Below are 20,801 nucleotides of genomic sequence, written 5' to 3'. Positions count from 1 at the left end.
CCAAGCTGGTTAAATAAAAAATTGCGGTTTATTCCAGTGGAATAAACCACCATTTTTAATTTAATCTGCTTTATGGGTTGTATTTATCCATTAGCCTTCATCTTGCTGGATTTCTTTCCGCATTAGTACATTCTAAAATAGTTAACTGTGAGAAAGGGGGAAACACTGTATTAAAAAATATGTTCCTCATTATAAACTGTATTTTTATTCAGAATAATTCAAACACAGTCGAGGAGGTGAGCCACAGAAAACGCATGGAAGATTTTCATGAGATAGTGGAAGCACTGGAAACCTATCTGAGCCCCGTGCTTCTTCAGCTAGACTTCTCTCCATTCAGGTACGCAATAATATTTTTGTAATAATTTAGTAAAAGGGGTTTGCCTTAATGGCAAGGGGTATAACTTTGATTTGATAACAACATTTTAAAGTAAAGGTCTAAACTTAAAGGGGTACTCCGGCGCTTAGACATCTTATCCCATATCCAAATGATAGGGGATAAGATGCCTGATCGCGGGGGTCCCGACGCTGGGGACCCCCGTGATCTTGCACGCATCACCCCAGTTAAAATCAGTCCCCGGAGCATGTTCGCTCCGGGTCTGATTACCGACGACCACGGGGCATGGGGCGTATGACTTAACGCCTCCAGCCCCGTGTGATGTCACGCTCCGCCCCTCAATGCAAGCCTATGAGAGGTGGCGTGACCACTGTAATAAATCTGGTGCATTTTTAGACTAAGTCTCCACTGTGCAACTGTTAGAAGGTAGTAGGAAATCTAGGCAATAGAGCATGTAATTTGGCATATGTTTGATATATTTGTCAATTTTAAGGATATCTATTTTTCTAACTGGTTAGTCTTGTGATCTGCTGATCACTGTAGGTCTGGTTTCAGCTGTTGTCACCAGAAAGTGACAGCAAGCCATTATCACCTGAATGGCCAGCCATGGACAAACCAGTCTTCCCCCAGATAATGTTAGTGGCTCACAATCAGCCACCATGCCCCCCCAGAATAGCTTGCTGGTTGTTGGGTGCTATTTTGATACTTATTACACAGAATAATTCCTAACAACCATCCACCCTGCCATCCTCTATAGATAATAATTTGATTACTTTAGTAGTTATTTTAATATTATTTTAATAGTTAATAAGGAACTTTCACATCTACATGCATTCCTTCCTCCTCTATTTTCAGATCTTATTTAAAGTTATATTAGGATCTGTACAGCTTGTTTATAACATAGTGGTCAGATTTCCAGTCCCGTTCATTCTTTTCATTTAATTTTGACTCCATGGTGAGAGCAAAGTCGTCAGCTGCCTCCAGTATAAAGATCAGCCTGCACCAAAGCTTTGTGTTGTGTCCTTAATAGGAAAGGCAAGATAAATTATGACTGTCAACATAACTTATATTGTGTCATTTCTATCTTTGTTATCTAGAAGTAAAAAGTAGAATTAAATATTCCAAAAGTGATTTATAGTAGATACAAGGAGTAGGAGGAGAAGGCAAAACATCTTTATGGCCACATGCAGCTTACTGCCTGCGGCTACTAGAGGTCTGGAGCATCCCCTCCTTTCCAATACACACGCATAGGATAATTTTTTTTGTGTGTCTATGTGCGTCCTAAAGGAAGAGATGCCCCAGGCCTCTAGTGGTTGCAGGCATAAAGTTGCCTAGGGCCATAAAGAGTGAAAAGAACACGGATGAAATTGTGTGAAATTGTCCTGGTGGTCTGGGCCAAATGGACACGCAAGAGGGAAGAAAGTGACTATAGAAGATGTCATCTTTGAGTCACTGGATGTAACTGAACTGTAATCTGGCTTCTACTACTGTATGGGCACTTTATGAAAGGATATTGATCTTTGTTTTTTTTCTTTTTAAGTAACAGTATGGTGATAATTCTCTGTACACACCTGAAGAGAAATATTCTTATAGCCTGAGGAATATACACCCTGTTCCAAAATATTATGCAAATTATATTTTTCTATTTAAATAACAGTCAGCATAACTCTCATGTTATCAACTATTAAGAGTACAATTCAAATTTTATTGAACAAACCTGCTAATGATAACAGTATTTTTAAACCTAAAAAACTTACAATGCACTATTCCAAATTATTACGCACAGTAAGTTTCAAAACACTTTATATGTTGTAAAGAACTGAAAATTGTCATTTGTTGTGTTTGCAGCATATTTACTGAAACCAGAAGCTATTTCAATCCCATTTTTAATTAAAAAAAAATTTCAGGTCAAATTACATGGACCCTTTATCTGATAGCAGCTTCACAAGTCTTGCATCAATCGAACTTGTGAGTTTTTGGACAGTTTCTGCTTGAATTTGTTTGCAAGATGTCAGAATAGCCTCCAAAAGCTGCTGTTTAGATGTAAACTGCCTCCCACCTTCATAGATCTTTTACTTGAGGATGCTCCAAAAGTTCTCAATAGGATTGAGGTCATGGGAAGATGGAGGCCACACCATAACCTTCTCTCCTTTTATCCCTATAGCAGCGATTGATGCAGATGTATTCTTTGCAGCATAAGATGGTGCATTGTCATGCATAAAGATGATTCTATTGCGGAAAGCATAGTTCTTCCTTTTGTATCAGGGAAGAAAATGGTCAGTCAGAAACTCCACATACTTTGCAGAAACCTAAAGGGGCCGACCAGCTCTCTTCACATGATTCCGTCCCAAAACATGACTCCACCACCGCCTTGCTGACATTGCAGCCTTGTTGGAACAGGCAGGGTGGCCATCCACCAACTATCCACTACTCCATCCATCTGGACCATCCAGGGTTGTACGGCACTCATCAGTGAACAGGACTGTTTGAAAATTAGAATTAATGTGCACTGCTCAAAAAAAAAAATAGAGCGATAACACGTCCTAGATCTGAATGAATGAACTAATAGTATAAAATACTTTCATCTTTACATAGTTGAATCTGCTGACATCAAAATCACACAAAAATTATCAATGCTAATCAAATTTATCAACCCATGGAGGTCTGGATATGGAGTCACACTCAAAATCAAAGTGGAAAACCACACTACAGGCTGATCCAACTTTGATGTAATATCCTTAAAACAAGTAAAAAATGAGGCTCAGTAGTGTGTGTGTGGCCTTTACGTGCCCGTATGACCTTCCTACAACAACTGGGCATGCTCCTGATGAGGTGGCAGATGGTCTCCTGAGGGATATCCTCCCAGACCTGGACTAAAGCATATGCCAACTCCTGGACAGTCTGTGGTGCAACGTGGCGTTGGTGGATGGAGCGAGACTTGATGTCCCAGATGTGCTCAATCAGATTCAGGTCTGGGGAATGGGCGGGCCAGTCCATAGCATTAATGCCTTCCTCTTGCAGGAACTGCTGACACACTCCAGCCACATGAGGTCTAACATTGTCTTGCATTAGGAGGAACCCAGGGCAAACCGCACCAGCATTTGGTCTCACAAGGGGTCTGAGGATCTCATCTCAGTACCTAATGGCAGTCAGGCTACCTCTGGTAAGCACACAGAGGGCTGTGCGGCCCCCCAAAGAAATGCTACCCCACATCATTACTGACCCATCGCCAAACTGGTAATGCTGGAGGAAGTTTCAGGAAGCATAATGTTCTCCACGGTGTCTCCAGACTCTGTCACGTCTGTCACATGTGCTCAGTGTGACCCTGCTTTCATCTGTGAAGAGCAAAGGGCGCCAGTGGCGAATTTGCCAATCTTGTTCTCTGGCAAATGCCAAACATCCTGCACGGTCTTTGGCTTTAAGCAAAAACCCCACCTGTGGATGTCGGGCCCTCATACCACCCCCATGGAGTCTGTTTTTGACATTGGAGTGGACACAAGCACATTTGTGGCCTGCTGGAGGTCATTTTGCAGGGCTCTGGCAGTGCTCTTTCTGCTCCTCCTTGCACAAAGGCAAAGACAGCGGTCCTGCTGCTGGGTTGTTGCCCTCCTATGGCCTCCTCCATGTCCCCTGATGCACTGGCTTGTCTCTGGTAGCGCCTCCAAGCTCTGAGCACTACACTGACAGACACAGCAAACCTTCATTCCACAGCTCGCATTGATGTGCCATCCTGGATGAGCTGCACTATCTGAGCCACTTGTGTGGGTTGTAGACCCATGCTACCGTCTCATGCTACCACTAGAGTGAAAGCACCGCCAGCATTTAAAAGTGACCAAAACATCCGCCAGGAAGCATAGGAACTGAGAAATGGTCTGTGGTCACCACCTGCAGAACCACTCGTTTATTGGGGGTGTCTTGCTAATTGCCTATAATTTCCACCTGTTGTCTGTTCCATTTGCACAACAGCATGTGAAATTGATTGTCAATCAGTGTTGCTTCCTGAGTGGACAGTGTGATTTCACCGAAGTGTGATTGACTTCGAGTTACGTTGTGTTGTTTAAATGTTCCCTTTATTTTTTTGAGCAGCATATTTATCTGCCCAATGCAGCCGTTTCTGCTTGTGAACATTGGTTACTAGTGGCTGAATAGAAAGTTTATGCACAGTTGCAAGACTCTAGATGACTCTACACCTTGATGTACATGGGACTCCAGAGGCACCAGCAGCTTCAAATATCTGTTTGCTGCTATGTAATGGTATTTTAGCAGCTGCTCTCTTGGTCCAATGCATGTATCTAGCAGAAATCTTCCTCAATTTGCCTTTATCTCCACAAACCCTTCTGTGCTCTAAATCAGTCACAAATCTTTTAACCTCTTAAGGACCCATTATGTACCGGTACGTCATAAGTCCGCTCCCGTTCTATAAAGCGGGGCCACGGAGTGGCCCCCCATCATAGCGGGTCGGGCTTGGCCTCTAACAATGGCCGGGACCCGCGGCTAATAGCGTGCGGCACTGATCGCGAACTTTTTAGCCGCGCCGTTCAAAGTTGATCGCCTCGTCTAAAGTAAAACTAAACGAATGCCGGTTAGCTCAGGGGGCTGTTTGGGATCGCTGCGGTGAAATCGCAGCATCTTGAACAGCTGTAGGACAAGAGGAGGGTCCCCTTACCTGCCTCCATGTGTCCGATCGCCGAATGACTGCTCAGTGCCTGAGATCCAGGCATGAGCAGTCAAGCAGTAGAATCATCGATCAATGGTTTCCTATGAGAAACCGTTAATCAATGTAAAGGATCAGTGTGTGCAGCGTTATAGCCCCCTATGGGAGCTATAACATTGCGTAATTTTTTTAAAAATAAATATCATTTAACCCCTTCCTTAATAAATGTTTGAATCACCCCCCTTTTCCCATTAAAAAAAAAAAAGTGTAAATAAAAATAAAATTAAACATATGTGGTATCGCCGCATGTGGAAATGTCCAAATTATAAAAATATATCTTTAATTTAACCGCACGGTCAATGGTGTACGCACAAAAAAAATTCCAAAGTCCAAAATAGCGTATTCTTGGTCACTTTTTATATCATGAAAAAATTAATAAAAATCGATCAATAAGTCCGATCAATACAAAAATGGCACCTCTAAAAACTTCAGATCACGGCGCAAAAAATGAGCCCTCATACCACCCCATTATCATTTTAATCGTATGAACCTACAGACTAAAGATAAGGTGTAATTTTTACCAAAATATGTACTGTGTAGAAACGTAAGCCCCTAAAATTTACAAAATGGCGTTTTTTCTTCAATTTTGTTGCACAATTATTTTTTTTCTGTTTCACTGTAGATTCTTTGGGTAAAATGACTGATGTTATTACAAAGTAAAATTTGTGGCGCAAAAAATAAGCCATCATTTGGATTTTTAGGTGCGAAATTGAAAGAGTTATGATTTTTTAACCCCTTAAGGACCAGGCCATTTTACACCTTAAGGACCGTAGCGTTTTTTGCAATTCTGACCACTGGCACTTTAAACATTAATAACTCTGGAATGCTTTTAGTTATCATTCTGATTCTGAGATTGTTTTTTCGTGACATATTCTACTTTAACTTAGTGGTAAAATTTTATGGTAACTTGCATCCTTTCTTGGTGAAAAATCCCAAAATTTGATGAAAAAAATGAAAATTTTGCATTCTTCTAACTTTGAAGCTCTCTGCTTGTAAGGAAAATGGATATTCAAAATATATATTTTTGGGGTTCACATATACAATATGTCTACTTTATGTTTGCATCATAAAATTTATGAGTTTTTACTTTTGGAAGACACCAGATGGCTTAAAAGTTCAGCAGCAATTTTGAACTCACTATTTTTCAGGGACCAGTTCAGTTTTGAAGTGGATTTGAAGGGTCTTCATATTAGAAATACCCCATAAAAGACCCCATTATAAAAACTACACCCCCCAAAGTATTCAAAATGACATTCAGTAAGTGTATTTACCCTTTAGGTGTTTCACAGGAATAGCAGCAAAGTGAAGGAGAAAATTCAAAATCTTCATTTTTTACACTCGCATGTTCTTGTAGACCCAATTTTTGAATTTTTGCAAGGGGTAAAAAGGAGAATATTTTTACTTGTATTTGAAACCCAATTTCTCTCGAGTAAGGACATACCTCATATGTCTATGTTAATTGTTCAGCGGGCGCAGTAGAGGGCTCAGAAGGGAAGGAGCGACAAATGGTTTTTGGGGGGCATGTCACCTTTAGGAAGCCCCTATGGTGCCAGGACAGCAAAAAAAAACACATGGCATACCATTTTGGAAACTAGACCCCTGGGGGAACATAACAAGGGGTAGTGTGAACCTTAATACCCCACAGGTGATTCACGACTTTTGCTTGGTTTCCCAAAAATTTTACATTTTTAAAAAGGGTAATAGCAGAAAATACCCCCCAAAATTTGAAGCCCAATTTTTCCCGATTCAGAAAACACCCCATATGGGGATGAAAAGTGCTCTGCTGGCACACTACAGGTCTCAGAAGAGAAGGAGTCACATTTGGCTTTTTGAAAGCAAATTTTGCTCTGGGGGCATGCCGCATTTAGGAAGCCCCTATGGTGCCAGAACAGCAAAAAAAAAAAAAACACATGGCATACCATTTTGGAAACTAGACCCCTCGGGGAACGTAATAAGGGGTAAAGTGAACCTTAATACCCTACAGGTGTTTCACGACTTTTGCATATGTAAAAAAATATATATTTTTTTTACCTAAAATGCTTGGTTTCCCAAAATTTGTACAATTTTAAAAAGGGTAATAGCAGAAAATACCCCCCAAAACTTGAAGCCCAATTTCTCCCGATTCAGAAAACACCCCATATGGGGATGAAAAGTGCTCTGCTGGCGCACTACAGGTCTCAGAAGAGAAGGAGTCACATTTGGCTTTTTGAAAGCAAATTTTGCTCTGGGGGCATGCCGCATTTAGGAAGCCCCTATGGTGCCAGAACAGCAAAAAAAAAACACATGGCATACCATTTTGGAAACTAGACCCCTCGGGGGAACGTAACAAGGGGTAATGTGAACCTTAATACCCTACAGGTGTTTCACGACTTTTGCATATGTAAAAAAATATATAAATTTTTTACCTAAAATGCTTGGTTTCCCAAAATTTTTAAAATTTTTAAAAAGGGTAATAGCAGAAAATACCCCCCAAAATTTGAAGCCCAATTTCTCCCGATTCAGAAAACACCCCATATGGGGGTGAAAAGTGCTCTGCTGGCGCACTACAGGTCTCAGAAGAGAAGGAGTCACATTTGGCTTTTTGAAAGCAAATTTTGCTCTGGGGGCATGCCACATTTAGGAAGCCCCTATGGTGCCAGGACAGCAAAAAAAAAAACACATGGCATACCATCTTGGAAACTAGACCCCTCGGGGAACGTAACAAGGGGTAATTTGAACCTTAATACCCTACAGGTGTTTCACGACTTTTGCATATGTAAAAAAATATATATATATTTTATCTAAAATGCTTGTTTTCCCAAAAATTTTACATTTTTAAAAAGGGGGTAATAGCAGAAAATACCCCCCAAAATTTGTAACCCAATTTCTCCCGAGTACGGCGATACCCCATATGTGGCCCTAAACTGTTGCCTTGAAATACGACAGGGCTCCAAAGTGAGAGCACCATGCGCATTTGAGGCCTAAATTAGGGACTTGCATAGGGGTGGACATAGGGGAATTCTACGCCAGTGATTCCCAAACAGGGTGCCTCCAGCGTTTGTAAAACTCCCAGCATGCCTAGACAGTCAACGGCTATCTGGCAATACTGGGAATAGTTGTTTTGCAACAGCTGGAGGCTCCGTTTTGGAAACAGTGGCGTACCAGACGTTTTTCATTTTTATTGGGGAGGGGAGGGGGGTTGTATAGGGGTATGTGTATATGTAGTGTTTTTTATTTTATTGTGTGTTAGTGTAGTGTAGTGTTTTTAGGGTACAGTCGCACAGGCGGGGGTTCACAGTAGTTTCTCGCTGGCAGTTTGAGCTGCGGCAGAAAATTTGACGCAGCTCAAACTTGCAGCCGGATACTTACTGTAATCCTCCGCCCATGTGAGTGTACCCTGTACGTTCACATTGGGGGGGGGGGCGGGGGACATCCAGCTGTTGCAAAACTACAACTCCCAGCATGTACGGTCTATCAGTGCATGCTGGGAGTTGTAGTTTTGCAACCGCTGGAGACTACGTTTTGGAAACAGTGGCGTACCAGACGTTTTTTATTGGAGAGGGGAGGGGGGCTGTGTAGGGGTATGTGTATACGTAGTTTACACACTACTTTGGCTGGGGATGCTGGGGATTGTAGTTATGCAACAGCTGGAGACACACTGGTTTGCTACTTAACTCAGTGTGCCTTCAGCTGTTGCAAAACTACAACTCTCAGCAGTCACCGACAGCCAACGGGCATGCTGGGAGTTGTAGTTATGCAACCACCAGATGCACCACTACAACTCCCAGCATGCACTTTAGCTGATTGTGCAAGCTGGGAGTTGTAGTTATACAACAGCTGAAGGTACACTTTTCCATAGAAAGAATGTGCCTCCAGCTGTTGCAAAACTACAAGTCCCAGCATGCCCATAAGGGAATGCTGGCAGTTGTGGTGGTCTGCCTCCTGCTATTGCATAACTACAGCTCCCAGCATGCCCTTTTTGCATGCTGGGAGCTGTTGCTAAGCAACAGCAGGAGGCTGTCACTCACCTCCAACGATCCAGCCGCATCAGGTCAGTCCCTCGTCGTCGTCGCTGCTCCTGGGGCCCCGATCCCAACATTAACGCCGGGGATCGGGGTCCCCAGCACCCGCATCCGCTCACGTCCTCCGGGAGAGGGGCGGAGCGGGTTGCGGGAGTGACACCCGCAGCAGGCGCCCTGATTGGTCGGCCGGCGCCCTGATTACCGGCCGACGAATCAGGGCGATCGTGAGGTGGCACCAGTGCCACCTCACCCCTGCTGGCTATGGCTGTTTGGGGCCGTCTCTGACGGCCCCGATCAGCCAATAATTCCGGGTCACCGGGTCACTGGAGACCCGATTGACCCGGAATCCGCCACAGATCGCTGGACTGAATTGTCCAGCGATCTGCGGCCATCGCCGACATGGGGGGGTCATCATGACCCCCCTGGGCGATATGCCCCGATGCCTGCTGAACGATTTGGGCACCTTTAGTAGTTTTTCCTTTAAAATGGGCTCACCTGGCAATCTAATTATCACAGGTGTTTTCAGTGATCAAAAGAGCCCTGAGACACAATGCCATCCATGAGTTAAAGGGGTTATCCAGGAAAAAACTTATATATATATATATATATATATATATATATATATATATATATATATCTCTATCTCAACTGGCTCAAGAAAGTTAAACAGATTTGTAAATAACTTCTATTAAAAAATGTTAATCCTTTCAGTACTAATGAGCTTCTGAAGTTAAGGTTGTTCTTTTCTCTCTAAGTGCTCTCTGATGACACGTGTCTCGGGAACCTCCCAGTTTAGAAGCAAATCCCCATAGCAAACCTCTTCTAAACTGGGCGGTTCCCGAGACACGTGTCATCAGAGAGCACTTAGACAGAAAAGAACAACCTTAACTTCAGAAGCTCATTAGTACTGAAAAGATTAAGATTTCTTAATAGAAGTAATTTACAAATCTGTTTAACTTTCTGGAGCCAGTTGAGATATATATATATATATATATATATATATATATAAGTTTTTTCCTGGATAACCCCTTTAAACTAAAAAATAAAATATTTAATCTTTGTGACACTTAAATAGAATTTGCATAATAATTTGGAACAGGGTGTAAATGTAGAGCATACTGACTCCATGCAAATGTGAATAACCCATATGTAGTGATGTTTTTGGGATAAATCCATTTACCTCTTATAAGCTTTGTAGGACAATGTAAAAATGTGCTATACATTGTCATTTTGGCATTTTAACCATGTGTGATGATTTGGAATCAGTTTACGGAGTCGTTTGTTCTGTCAATAAACTATAGAAATAGGGCAGTCGTTGGGTTTGCACACTGACCAGCAGTCCTGAATTTGCTTGGAAAGTGTTGCAAAATGGGTGTTATTTTTGCAAACTCCACCCAAATGGGGGCATTTGTCGGCAGTCTCTGGTCATGGCTAAAATGTCCTGACAATTGACATGCAGGTGTAGCAAAACAATGGGCAGGCAGTATAGAGTTGAGCTTGCTCCATACACATTGGCCTAATTCAGAGATAATTCCAATCCACCTACTTTACCCCTTAGAAGCTACAATCGTCCTTCCCAAGATCACACTTAGTGTTTCACAAATCCTGTTAAATATTGGAATTTTTCAGTTTTAGGGTTGTGAACCCCATTTGCTGTCCATTTTCCCTAATAGGGCATATAGAGAAGGGTTGTCTTTTTGAGGCAGCCCCAAATGGTATTCAGGGGACTCTCAACATGGTAGGATCATGGGTCATCTTGAAGGCACTTTCTGGCTTTGAAGACTCAGCACAATGGGGGAGAAATAAAGTGATAGAAAAGGGTACTAGGGAGGGGCAGAGCCTTCATAACTCTCTAAGATTTTATTAATTTTGGTTTGTAATGCATCATACAGAATTAGGCTGGGTTCACATGGCCATTGTGCTCCAACACGTTTTAGGTCTGCTTGGCTTTTTTTTTTTTTTTTTTTTTTTTGTGCTTTTGCTCCAAGCGGACCCTGAATAGGTTGGAGCACAGCAGAAAGCTCTGGGTCCTGATCCCATTGTTTTGAATGAATGCCGTTGGGTGTCCGGTATTTTACAGGAGTTGAGGAAAGAAAACAATAGCACATGCAGTATTTTATTCCCGCTTAACTCCCCTCTGATGAACTGAACAACAGAGCTCCCTTTTGGCGGAGCACAACGGCTGCATGAAAAAATCCATACAGGGCAAAACAATGTTCTTTTTTTCAGGAACATTTGTTGCTGACTAATACCTAAATGCAAGATGGGGCTTTTTTAGTTATGAAAAGATACAGTGGGGATCAAAAGTTTGGGCACCCCAGATAAAAATTTGTATTAATGTGCATAAAGAAGCCAAGGAAAGATGGAACAATCTCCAAAAGGCATCAAATTACACACTAGACATATATTATAATATGTCAACAAAAGTTAGATTTTATTTCCATCATTTACACTTTCAAAATAACAGAAAACAAAAAAAAAGTCGGCAAAAGTTTGGGCACCCTGCAGAGTTAATATCTTGTACTGCCCCCTTTACAAGCTGTGATACTTGCCAAATGTTTTTTGTAGCCAGCCAAGAGTCTTTCAATTCTTGTTTGAGGTATCTTTTCCCATTCTTCCTTACAAAAGTCTTCCATTTCTTTGAGATTTCTGGGCTGTCTGTCACGCACTGCTGTTTTAAGGTCTATCCATAGATTTTCAATTATGTTGATGTCACAAGATTGTGAAGGCCATGGCAAAACCTTCAGTTTACGCCTCTTGATGTTATCCCCCGTGGATTTCGAGGTGTGTTTAGGATCATTATCCATTTGTAAAAGCCATCCTCTCTTTAACCTCAGCTTTTTCACAGATGGCATCAAGTTACCATCCAAAATTTGCTGAAATTTTATTGAATCCATTTTTCCTTCTACTCGTGAGATGTTCTCTGTGCCACTGGCTGCAATACAACCTCAAAGCATGATTGATCCATCCCCATGCTTAACAGTTGGACAGAGGTCCATATTTGTACAAAGACCATATTTGTACAAGTATTTCTTTATGGTGGAATAGTGTACCACAACTCCAGTGTCTGCCAGATCTTTCCGGAGGGATTGTGCAGTCAAACGTGGGTTTTGAATTGGTTTTCTCACAATCCTGCAAGCTGTTCTGTCTGATATTTTTCTTGGTCTTCCAGATCTTGCTTTAACTTCCACTGTTCCTGATGACTGCCATTTCTTAATTACAGAGGATATTGACATCTGAAAATGTTTTGCTATCTTCTTATAGCCTTCTCCAGCTTTGTGAGCGTCAACTATTTTCAGTTTCAGATTTCTAGACAACTGCTTAGAAGATCCCATGGTGCTCATTGTTGGGGCAAGGTCAGATGAGTCTGGGCATTTAAAACCTTTGAGATTGATATCACCCGGTCTTCCCAGATGATGACTGAGAACAATCCATGACACTGGCAGATCTCAGCCTTGCAAAGGGGGCAGTGCATGCTATAAATTCTGCAGGGTGCCCAAACTTTTTCAGACGCCATTTTTTTGTTTTCTTTTATTTTGAAAGTGTAAATGATGGAAATAAAATCTAACTTTTGTTGACATATTATAAGAATGTCTAATCTGTAATTTGATGCCTTTTGGAGATTTTTCCATCTTTCCTTGGCTCTTTTATGCACATTAATGCAAATTTTTACCTGGTGTGCCCAAACTTTTGATCTCCACTGTAGTTAATAGATGGCTGGTAATTGTTTCACATCAGAATGTGTGATTTTTGCTTTGCAGACAGCCATCACCACCTATTTCAACAACAGAATCAGTGAGAGCAAAGTCTAGAGACAAAGAAGACAAGCCAGCAACCACATCAAGTATGTACAGGCCTTTGGTCACAATTTTAATAGTGTGAAAGTCAGGTCCAGCCACAGCAGAGACTAACGTCAAAGAATATTCCTAAACTCATTGTTAAAGGGGTTATCCACCATAAGGTGATTTTAGTAAATACCTGGCAGGCAGCAATGGACATACTTAGGAAGGATCTGCACTTGTCTTGGGGCTAAAATGGCTATGTTGTGAGATTACCATAACACTGTGGCTAGCTTTTTGTGAACTAGTATTTCCTGTTTGACTTTTCTTCTTTTTTTGGCTGCAAATCCCATGTTTCCATTTTCCTCCCTCCCACACATCAGCCACCCCACCCATTGAAACATAAATGAGCTGCATCGTTCAAAAGACCTGTGGTTTTCAATGAGGGTGCCTACAGCTGTTGCATTAGTTGCAGATTGATCTCTCTCCCACTGATATGCTGATAAAAATAAATATTGGAGTGAAAATCACAGAAGAATTGTGAGAAAACCGTCACACTCAGGTACAGACACTATGTTATGAACTACACTAACTTTACAGCCCCTGTAGCATAGTCAAATAAAAAAAAAAAACTGGAATACCCCTTTAAAGATAGAATAAGGACACGTTCACACAGTTTTTTTTAATTTTTTAATTTTTTTTTACTAAACCTTCACTTTGGAATCCTCATGAAAGCCGCAATTGGTTAAATGAGAATCCATGTCATAGTTTATATGGTACTGATTTTTTTTTACGACTTGAAATTGAAATCTTCTTTAAAAAAAACAAAAAAAACTGCCATGTTACTTCTTCCTGCACAATCTGTGAAGAAACAACATTGGGTAGTGAATGGTTTATATGGTTTGGAAAAAATATTTTCAAATACTGTAATCCACAAAGTCACATACATTGCTGGAAAGGACCTCCTTCCCTCATATACATGGTGACAAGGACCCCTGATAATGGTACTGACAAAGGGAAGGGGCTCCCTTTTTTTAATAAACAGTGATATCTAGTAATAGTGATATCTAGTGGACCAATTTTACCATTTTAACTGGATAGCGAAGGAGTTTAAGCATGCATGGGATAAGCGTAAGGCTATCCTTCATATAAGATAGGGCCAGGGACTATTGATAGAATTCAGATTATTGGGCAGACTAGATGGGCCAAATGGTTCTTATCTGCCGACACATTCTATGTTTCTATATACTATGGTGCACTCATCCTCTGTATCTACCAAGGCAGATACTTATAATATTAAAAACACTACCTATATACAAGTGTGAACGAAGCGCATACATATAGGATCTTGAACAGTGTACCTACTTTGACTACTCTATTGACCTGTAGATCCACCAGTACTTTTTAACTGTTTCTCCCTATCACCTCCTTTTTGTTTCCTCCTCACTGGATATGGGACAGGAGTCTGATTGTGGGAGATCAGACCTCTGGGAACCTCTGCGATCTCCTGAATGGCCTTTATTTGGAGTGCAAGGTCCACACAAGCTCTATACATCTCTATGGAAGCACTGGAGATAAAAAAAAAAGTTATTCCATCATGCTGCACACTGGATCACAAGCCAATTCTAGATATATTTAATGTGTTCAGATGGATTGTAGATGCAACCCTTACGTATAGACTAGTTATTATTTTGGCACTGTCAGCAGGAAAAAAAAGTAAAATTTCTTTGGTCTGTCTTCAGAACGTACTGAGATTTTTGCTCTGTAATCTAATCCTTCCAATGTTTGCAGGTGCATCAGTGGACATGGGAGATTGTATTATTTTGCTGGCAGACAGATCACTTCAGCAGTTGCCATTAGAGGCTTTAGGAGTTTTTAAGGACGACAGCATAAACTCCGTGTCAAGAGACTTTTCACTTCAGTTATTGTACAACAGGATTCATAGAGATCACACAGGTAACAAAAGGCGGAGGTTGTTGTATATATTCTTAAAGGACTTTATTTCAGGGTTGGCCTGGTGAAAATGTTTTCATCTCCTATCAGATTGTTTGTGTGAAGCACACGGCAGATGGCATCGCTCCCCAGCTCAGCATTTAATCCAAATGCCTAAGGGAGACGGGCTCCATAGACTTATCATGGAGCCTGTCTCCTTCTACCAGTCGGACTGAGCATTAAGCTAGGTAATACAGCATGTTGCGATTGGAGAAGGTCTCAGCACTGAGACCCTGACTGATGTAAACTTTTGACATGTCTGTAGGACATGTCAAAAGTTTATTTAAATGACTGTAATGCTTTAAAGTGTACCTGTCATCAACAAAAACTTTTATATAATGCAGAGAAACATTATGGGTCTGATTTATCAATCAGCTTGAAACCCTAATTGTCTGTTTTTTCCCATAGCAGCCAATCACGGCTCAACTTTCACTTTACAAGAGCTCATTAAGATGAGCTGTGATTGGTTGTTATGGGGAAAAAACAGATAATTAGGGTTTCAAGCATTGATAAATCAGGGCATATATGTATATTTGTAAATGTGTATATTTGTGTCCCTGCAGCTATTGTCTGTGTGTTTCTGTGAGAAGTCCAAATACAGAAAATGTGGGTGGACAAGCAGGGCTCTGTGCACTGAGGACAAGCAGGGCTCTGTGCACTGAGGACAAGCAGGGCTCTGTGCACTGAGGACAAGCAGGGCTCTGTGCACTGAGGACAAGCAGGGCTCTGTGCACTGAGGACAAGCAGGGCTCTGTGCACTGAGGACAAGCAGGGCTCTGTGCACTGAGGACAAGCAGGGCTCTGTGCACTGAGGACAAGCAGGGCTCTGTGCACTGAGGACAAGCAGGGCTCTGTGCACTGAGGCTCTGTGACAAGCTCCCAGCTCACACAGCAGGATGATTGACAAGCCAGGAGCCTGCACAGAGCTCTGCTTGTCCCGCCTCTACTAACTGTATTTGGTCTCCTCACAGAGACACATAGGCAAAAGCTGCAGGAACAGCATTTTTTTCTCACAAAAATATACACATTTTTAACCAATGTATATTACAAATAAATTACATTTTATAAAAAATTGTTGCTAAAGATAGGTACACTTTAACCCCTTAAGGACTCAGGGTGAACCTGTATGTCCTGAGTCCGCTCCCGTTCTCGTCATAGCGGGTCGGGCCCGGCCGTGACCCCTGGCTACTAGCGCGCGGCACTGATCGCGGTGCCGCACGCTATTAACCCTTTAGACACTGCATTCAAAGTTAATCGCTGCGTCTTAAAGTGAAACTAAAGTGCTGCCGGTTAGCTCAGGGGGCTGTTCTGGACCGCCGCGGTGAAATTGCGGCATCCTGAACAGCTGTAGGACACAAGGAGGGTCCCCTTACCTGCCTCTTGGTGTCCAATCGCCAAATGACTTCTCAGTGCCTGAGATCCAGGCATGAGCAGTCGAGGGGCAGAAACATTGATCAATGGTTTCTTATGAGAAACCATTGATCAATGTAAAAGATCAGTGTGTGCAGTGTTAAAAAAAAAGTGAATAAAGATCATTTAACCCCCTTGAATCACCCCCCTTTTCCCATTTGAAAAAAAAGTGTAAATAAAAATAAACATATGTGGTATTACCGCGTGCAGAAATGTCCGAATTATAGAAATATTCCGCACGGTCAATGGCATACGCGCCAAAAATTTCCAAAGTCCAAAATAGCGTATTTTTGGTAACTTTTTAGATCATGAAAAAATTAATAAAAAGCGATCAATAAGTCCGATCAATACAAAAATGGTACCGCTAAAAACTTCAGATCACGACGCAAAAAATGAGCCCTCAGACCAACCCGTATGCGCAAAAATAAAAGTCTTAGGGGTCAGAAGATGACAATTTTAAACGTATAAATTTTCCTGCATGTAGTTATGATTTTTTTCGGGAGTACAACAAAATCAAACCTATATAAGTAGGGTATCATTTTAATTGTACGGACCTACAGAAAAAAAGAGAAGGTGTAATGTTTACCGAAAAATTGTACTGTGTAGAAATGAAAGCCCCCAAAATTTACTTATACTTGGTCGCACAATTATTTATTTTTTCCGCTTTGCCGTAGATTTTTGAGTAAAATGAGGGATGTTATTGCAAAGTAGAATTGGTGGCGCAAAAAATAAGACACTGTATGCATTTTTAGGTGCAAAATTGAAAGAATTATGATTTTTTAAGGGTAAGGAGGAAAAAATGAAAGTGCAGAAACGGAAAAACCCTGAGTCATTAAGGGGTTAAGTTTAAACTGTTTGTCTAAAAATAGACAGTTGTAAAAAATCTGCCTCAATTATATGTCAGAATGAGGGATAAACACAAGAGGATACCACTCACAGTAAGGTTACGGTAGAGGGACAATGTTATTCATGGCACAAATTGACAACCCTTCTGTGTCACCACTTTTTGATAAACTACAGGGTTAATGCAGACAGGTATTATGCACACTATTGTGTCTCATAATAAAGACTATTAACCCATTGGCCCAGATTTGTCAATCTGCTTGAAACCAAAACTGTCTGGTTTTCCCCATAACAACCAATCACAAGCTGAGCTGTGATTGGTTGTTACTGGCAAATAACAGTAATGGCCATTGTTGTTACAGTAATGGAATCGTGAACTGGGCCACTATTTGAGTTAAGATATATATATATATATATATATATATATATATATATATATATATATATATATGACTTTCACTTTTTACATTTTGTTATGTGAAAAAAAGTTTTCAGGTTTTTAATCTGCATTCAGTGTTAGCAAATGTAACAAAGGAAAAAATAAAATTTCACATGGGCATAAGTATTTAGACACTTGTATGTAACACTTTAGCTCTGGAGGCCTATTTTCTCATGATCATCTCTCAAATGTTTCTCATATGCATTGAGACCTGGATTGGTCTCAATTCATATCAGAGCAAACAGGGAAAGGGAACAAACAAATTCTGCTGCACTAAAAGTCCCCAAGAGCTCATTGGCCTCCATAATTATTTTACAGAAGATGTTTGAAAGAACCAGGACTCTCACTAGAGCTGGCCATCCAACCAAACTGAGTTATCGGGCCTTGGTAAGAGATGTGACCAAGAACTCACTAGTCACTCTGGCTGAGCTCCAAAGATCCTGTGTGCAGATGGGAGAGACTTCCAGAAGGTCAATCATCACTGCAGCTTCCACCAATAGGGACTTTATAGCAGAGTGGCCAGAAAGAAGCCTCTTTTCAGTAAAAGACACATGAAAGCTGCTGTGTTTCTATGGAGGAAACCAGGCACTGTTTGTCACCTGCCTAATACCATCCCCTACAGTAAAGCATGGTGGGGGCAGCATCATGCTGTCTGGACAGGAGTGAGGGAAAGCTGAATTGAGCAAAGCACAGAGATATTTTTAATAAAAATATTCAAGGAGATTGAAGATGCACTCACCATTCTTGTAGTAAAGCTTGATTTATTGCAGTGGATAACACAAGATCATCGCAGCCGGTGACGGGTGTGGTCTGATGAAGCCCGCATGCGGGTGAAACAGCAGTCACACCTTCAGACGTCTGCAGCATCCTGCACCCTCTCCCGTCACCGGCTGCGATGATCTTGTGTTATCCACTGCAATAAATGAAGCTTTACTACAAGACGTGGTGAATGCATCTTCAATCTCCTTGGATATGTTTATACAGCGTTTTGTGCCCTATGGATAGCACCACCACACGCTTGAGCCAGCTATAGTGCACTTGTATGCTACTAGCAGTTGTATATAAGGGGATAAATTGGATCCGTAATACTGGCAGTGCTCAGCACACCTGTTTCTGCATTCATCTATTAATAATAAAAACCGGATCCAGCGTGTTGTGGACCTCAGACTGGGCTGAAGAATCACCTGGCTGGGTTCACACTACTGGATTTCCTGCTGGAATTGCGCTTCTAAATTTTGGTCGGAAGTTTCGTTGCCTAAGGGTAAAATGGGAGTGAATGGGTTGCTTAATGGAACTTTCTCATGTTTCTGGCAGAATCCGCACCACAGACATTACCGTCTGTCGGGACAATGCAATGTTCGCATGTTCCTAGCGACGACTGATTCAGTCAGCACTCACCACATTTGGAATCTCCAGACAAATTTTATCCATCCAGAACCCGGCATAACAAAAGGAGATTTATTAAGCTGTCCTGTAGAAGAATTGTCTTTATTACTCATAACGACCAATCACAGCTCAGCGTTTATAAATTAACAAGCTCTGGTAAAATGAAAGTTGAGCCTTGATTGGTTGCTATAGGCAACAAAGACAATCTCGTTTATAAGACAGCGTGATAAATCTCCCCTTATGATCCTAAACACTAAGTCAAGACAAGCACATAGCTGCAACATAACAAAATGTTAAAAAGAGAAAAGATCTGAAGTTCAGAATGCGTTGTACAAGCTTTATGTTTAGCCTTGCATTTAATACATGCAGTGCATATGCTCCAGTATAGGCAACATTACTTTATTGATATTTATGGCTACTTTAAAGTAACTCTTCAATGCAATGTTGTCCCATTTGTCTTCTGATATGACTTTTAGTTTATATACTGTATTTTTCTTCAAGACAGGGCATTTTTGTGTTGTCACTAGGTTGAGTTATTGCTGAAGAAGTACCTTGTAAGTCTTAGAAGTGGTTTATATGACAAGTGCTTGCTTTTTATATACAGAAAGCGAACTGGCTATTTATTCATAACCGAATAATAGTTCTCTGTGACGCTACTGACGTTACAGCGCTGTGGTGATCTGCTGGCATACTGTACCACACTACAAGTTTTCAGAGAAGCCAGATGGAAACATGATCCTATAAGACTAAAACTGTACAGTCCTCCCCTTCCTATATAACAATACATGTATAATGTTTACTGAAACATCCACTCATTAAATATCCAGCGCTAAATATTCATGAGCATTTAACCTTCCACCTTTATTGTGCCTCTTAATGCAGATGACTTGGTGATTCTACGTCATATATACTTCTATTGTGTCTTTTGTGTTAGCATACGGTTCACAAATATGTCAAGGATATCAGTCTGTAGAGAAGCCTTCCATACTATAGGAGGCGCACAGTAATTGTCTGTATACTATATGTGTGGAATGTGAATTACATTGCTGCCTTAGGAGAGAAACCTGATAACTATAAATAAGATGATATCAATTATACACTAAGGTTACCTTTCACAGGGAAAGATAATATTTTTACATATGTTAGTGGTTACCCTCAGTAAAAAGTACTAAGTTTCAGGATTCAAGTTGCTCTATACTGTACATATTTTTCAGGACCACTGCTATTCAGCCTGTAACCAGCTCCTAGTTTCAGACTCTTCTCATGTGGCCATGTCTCTTCCATAAATACATGTAAAGGAAATGTATTATTCCCTGTGCCAGTGTAGAGTGACAAATATGTGCAAAAACTTTCCGTTTTTTAGTGCACATTTGTTTGCGCAGAAACTGGGCTTGCGCAAACAAGTTACGTAATTTTGCTATTTTGGTGCAAGGAATGATACATTCCCACCTACAGTCATGGCCGTAAATGTTGGCACCCCTGAAATTCTTCTAGAAAATTAAGTATTTCTCACAGAAAAGGATTGCAGTAACACATGTTTTGCTATACACATGTTTATTCCCTTTGTGTGTATTGGAACTAAACCAAAAAAGGGAGGAAAAAAAGCAAATTGGACATAATGTCACCAAACTCCAAAAATGGGCTGGACAAAATTATTGTCACTCTTTCAAAATTGTGGAAAAATAATATTGTTTCAAGCATGGGATGCTCCTTTAAACTCACCTGGGCAAGTAACAGGTGTGGGCAATATAAAAATCACACCTGAAAGCAGATAAAAAGGAGAGAAGTTCACTTAGTCTTTGCATTGTGTGTCTGTGTGTACCACACTAGGCCTGGACAACAGAAAGAGGAGAAGATAAGTGTCTGAGGACTTGAGAACCAAAATTGTGGAAAAATATCAGCA

The 20,801-nt window shown here is 41.1% G+C and overlaps 1 protein-coding gene across 2 annotated transcripts in view; it reads left to right on the top strand.

Moving 5' to 3' along the window:
- CFAP46 (cilia and flagella associated protein 46) overlaps positions 1-20,801 on the top strand; it is a 236,144-nt gene that overhangs the window by 175,375 nt on the left and 39,968 nt on the right. The window contains exons 49-51 of one of the 2 annotated variants that reach the window (XM_056529249.1): positions 213-337; positions 12,811-12,893; positions 14,620-14,784. In XM_056529249.1, coding sequence (XP_056385224.1) covers positions 213-337; positions 12,811-12,893; positions 14,620-14,784 — 373 coding nt within the window. Of the gene's footprint in view, positions 1-212; positions 338-12,810; positions 12,894-14,619; positions 14,785-20,801 lie in introns of those variants that run through there. The other variant, XM_056529250.1, reaches the window with a different exon arrangement.

The sequence above is a fragment of the Hyla sarda genome, chromosome 7 (assembly GCF_029499605.1).
Source record: "Hyla sarda isolate aHylSar1 chromosome 7, aHylSar1.hap1, whole genome shotgun sequence".
NCBI lineage: Eukaryota > Metazoa > Chordata > Amphibia > Anura > Hylidae > Hyla > Hyla sarda.
This window is presented reverse-complemented; position numbering and strand designations above follow the sequence as displayed.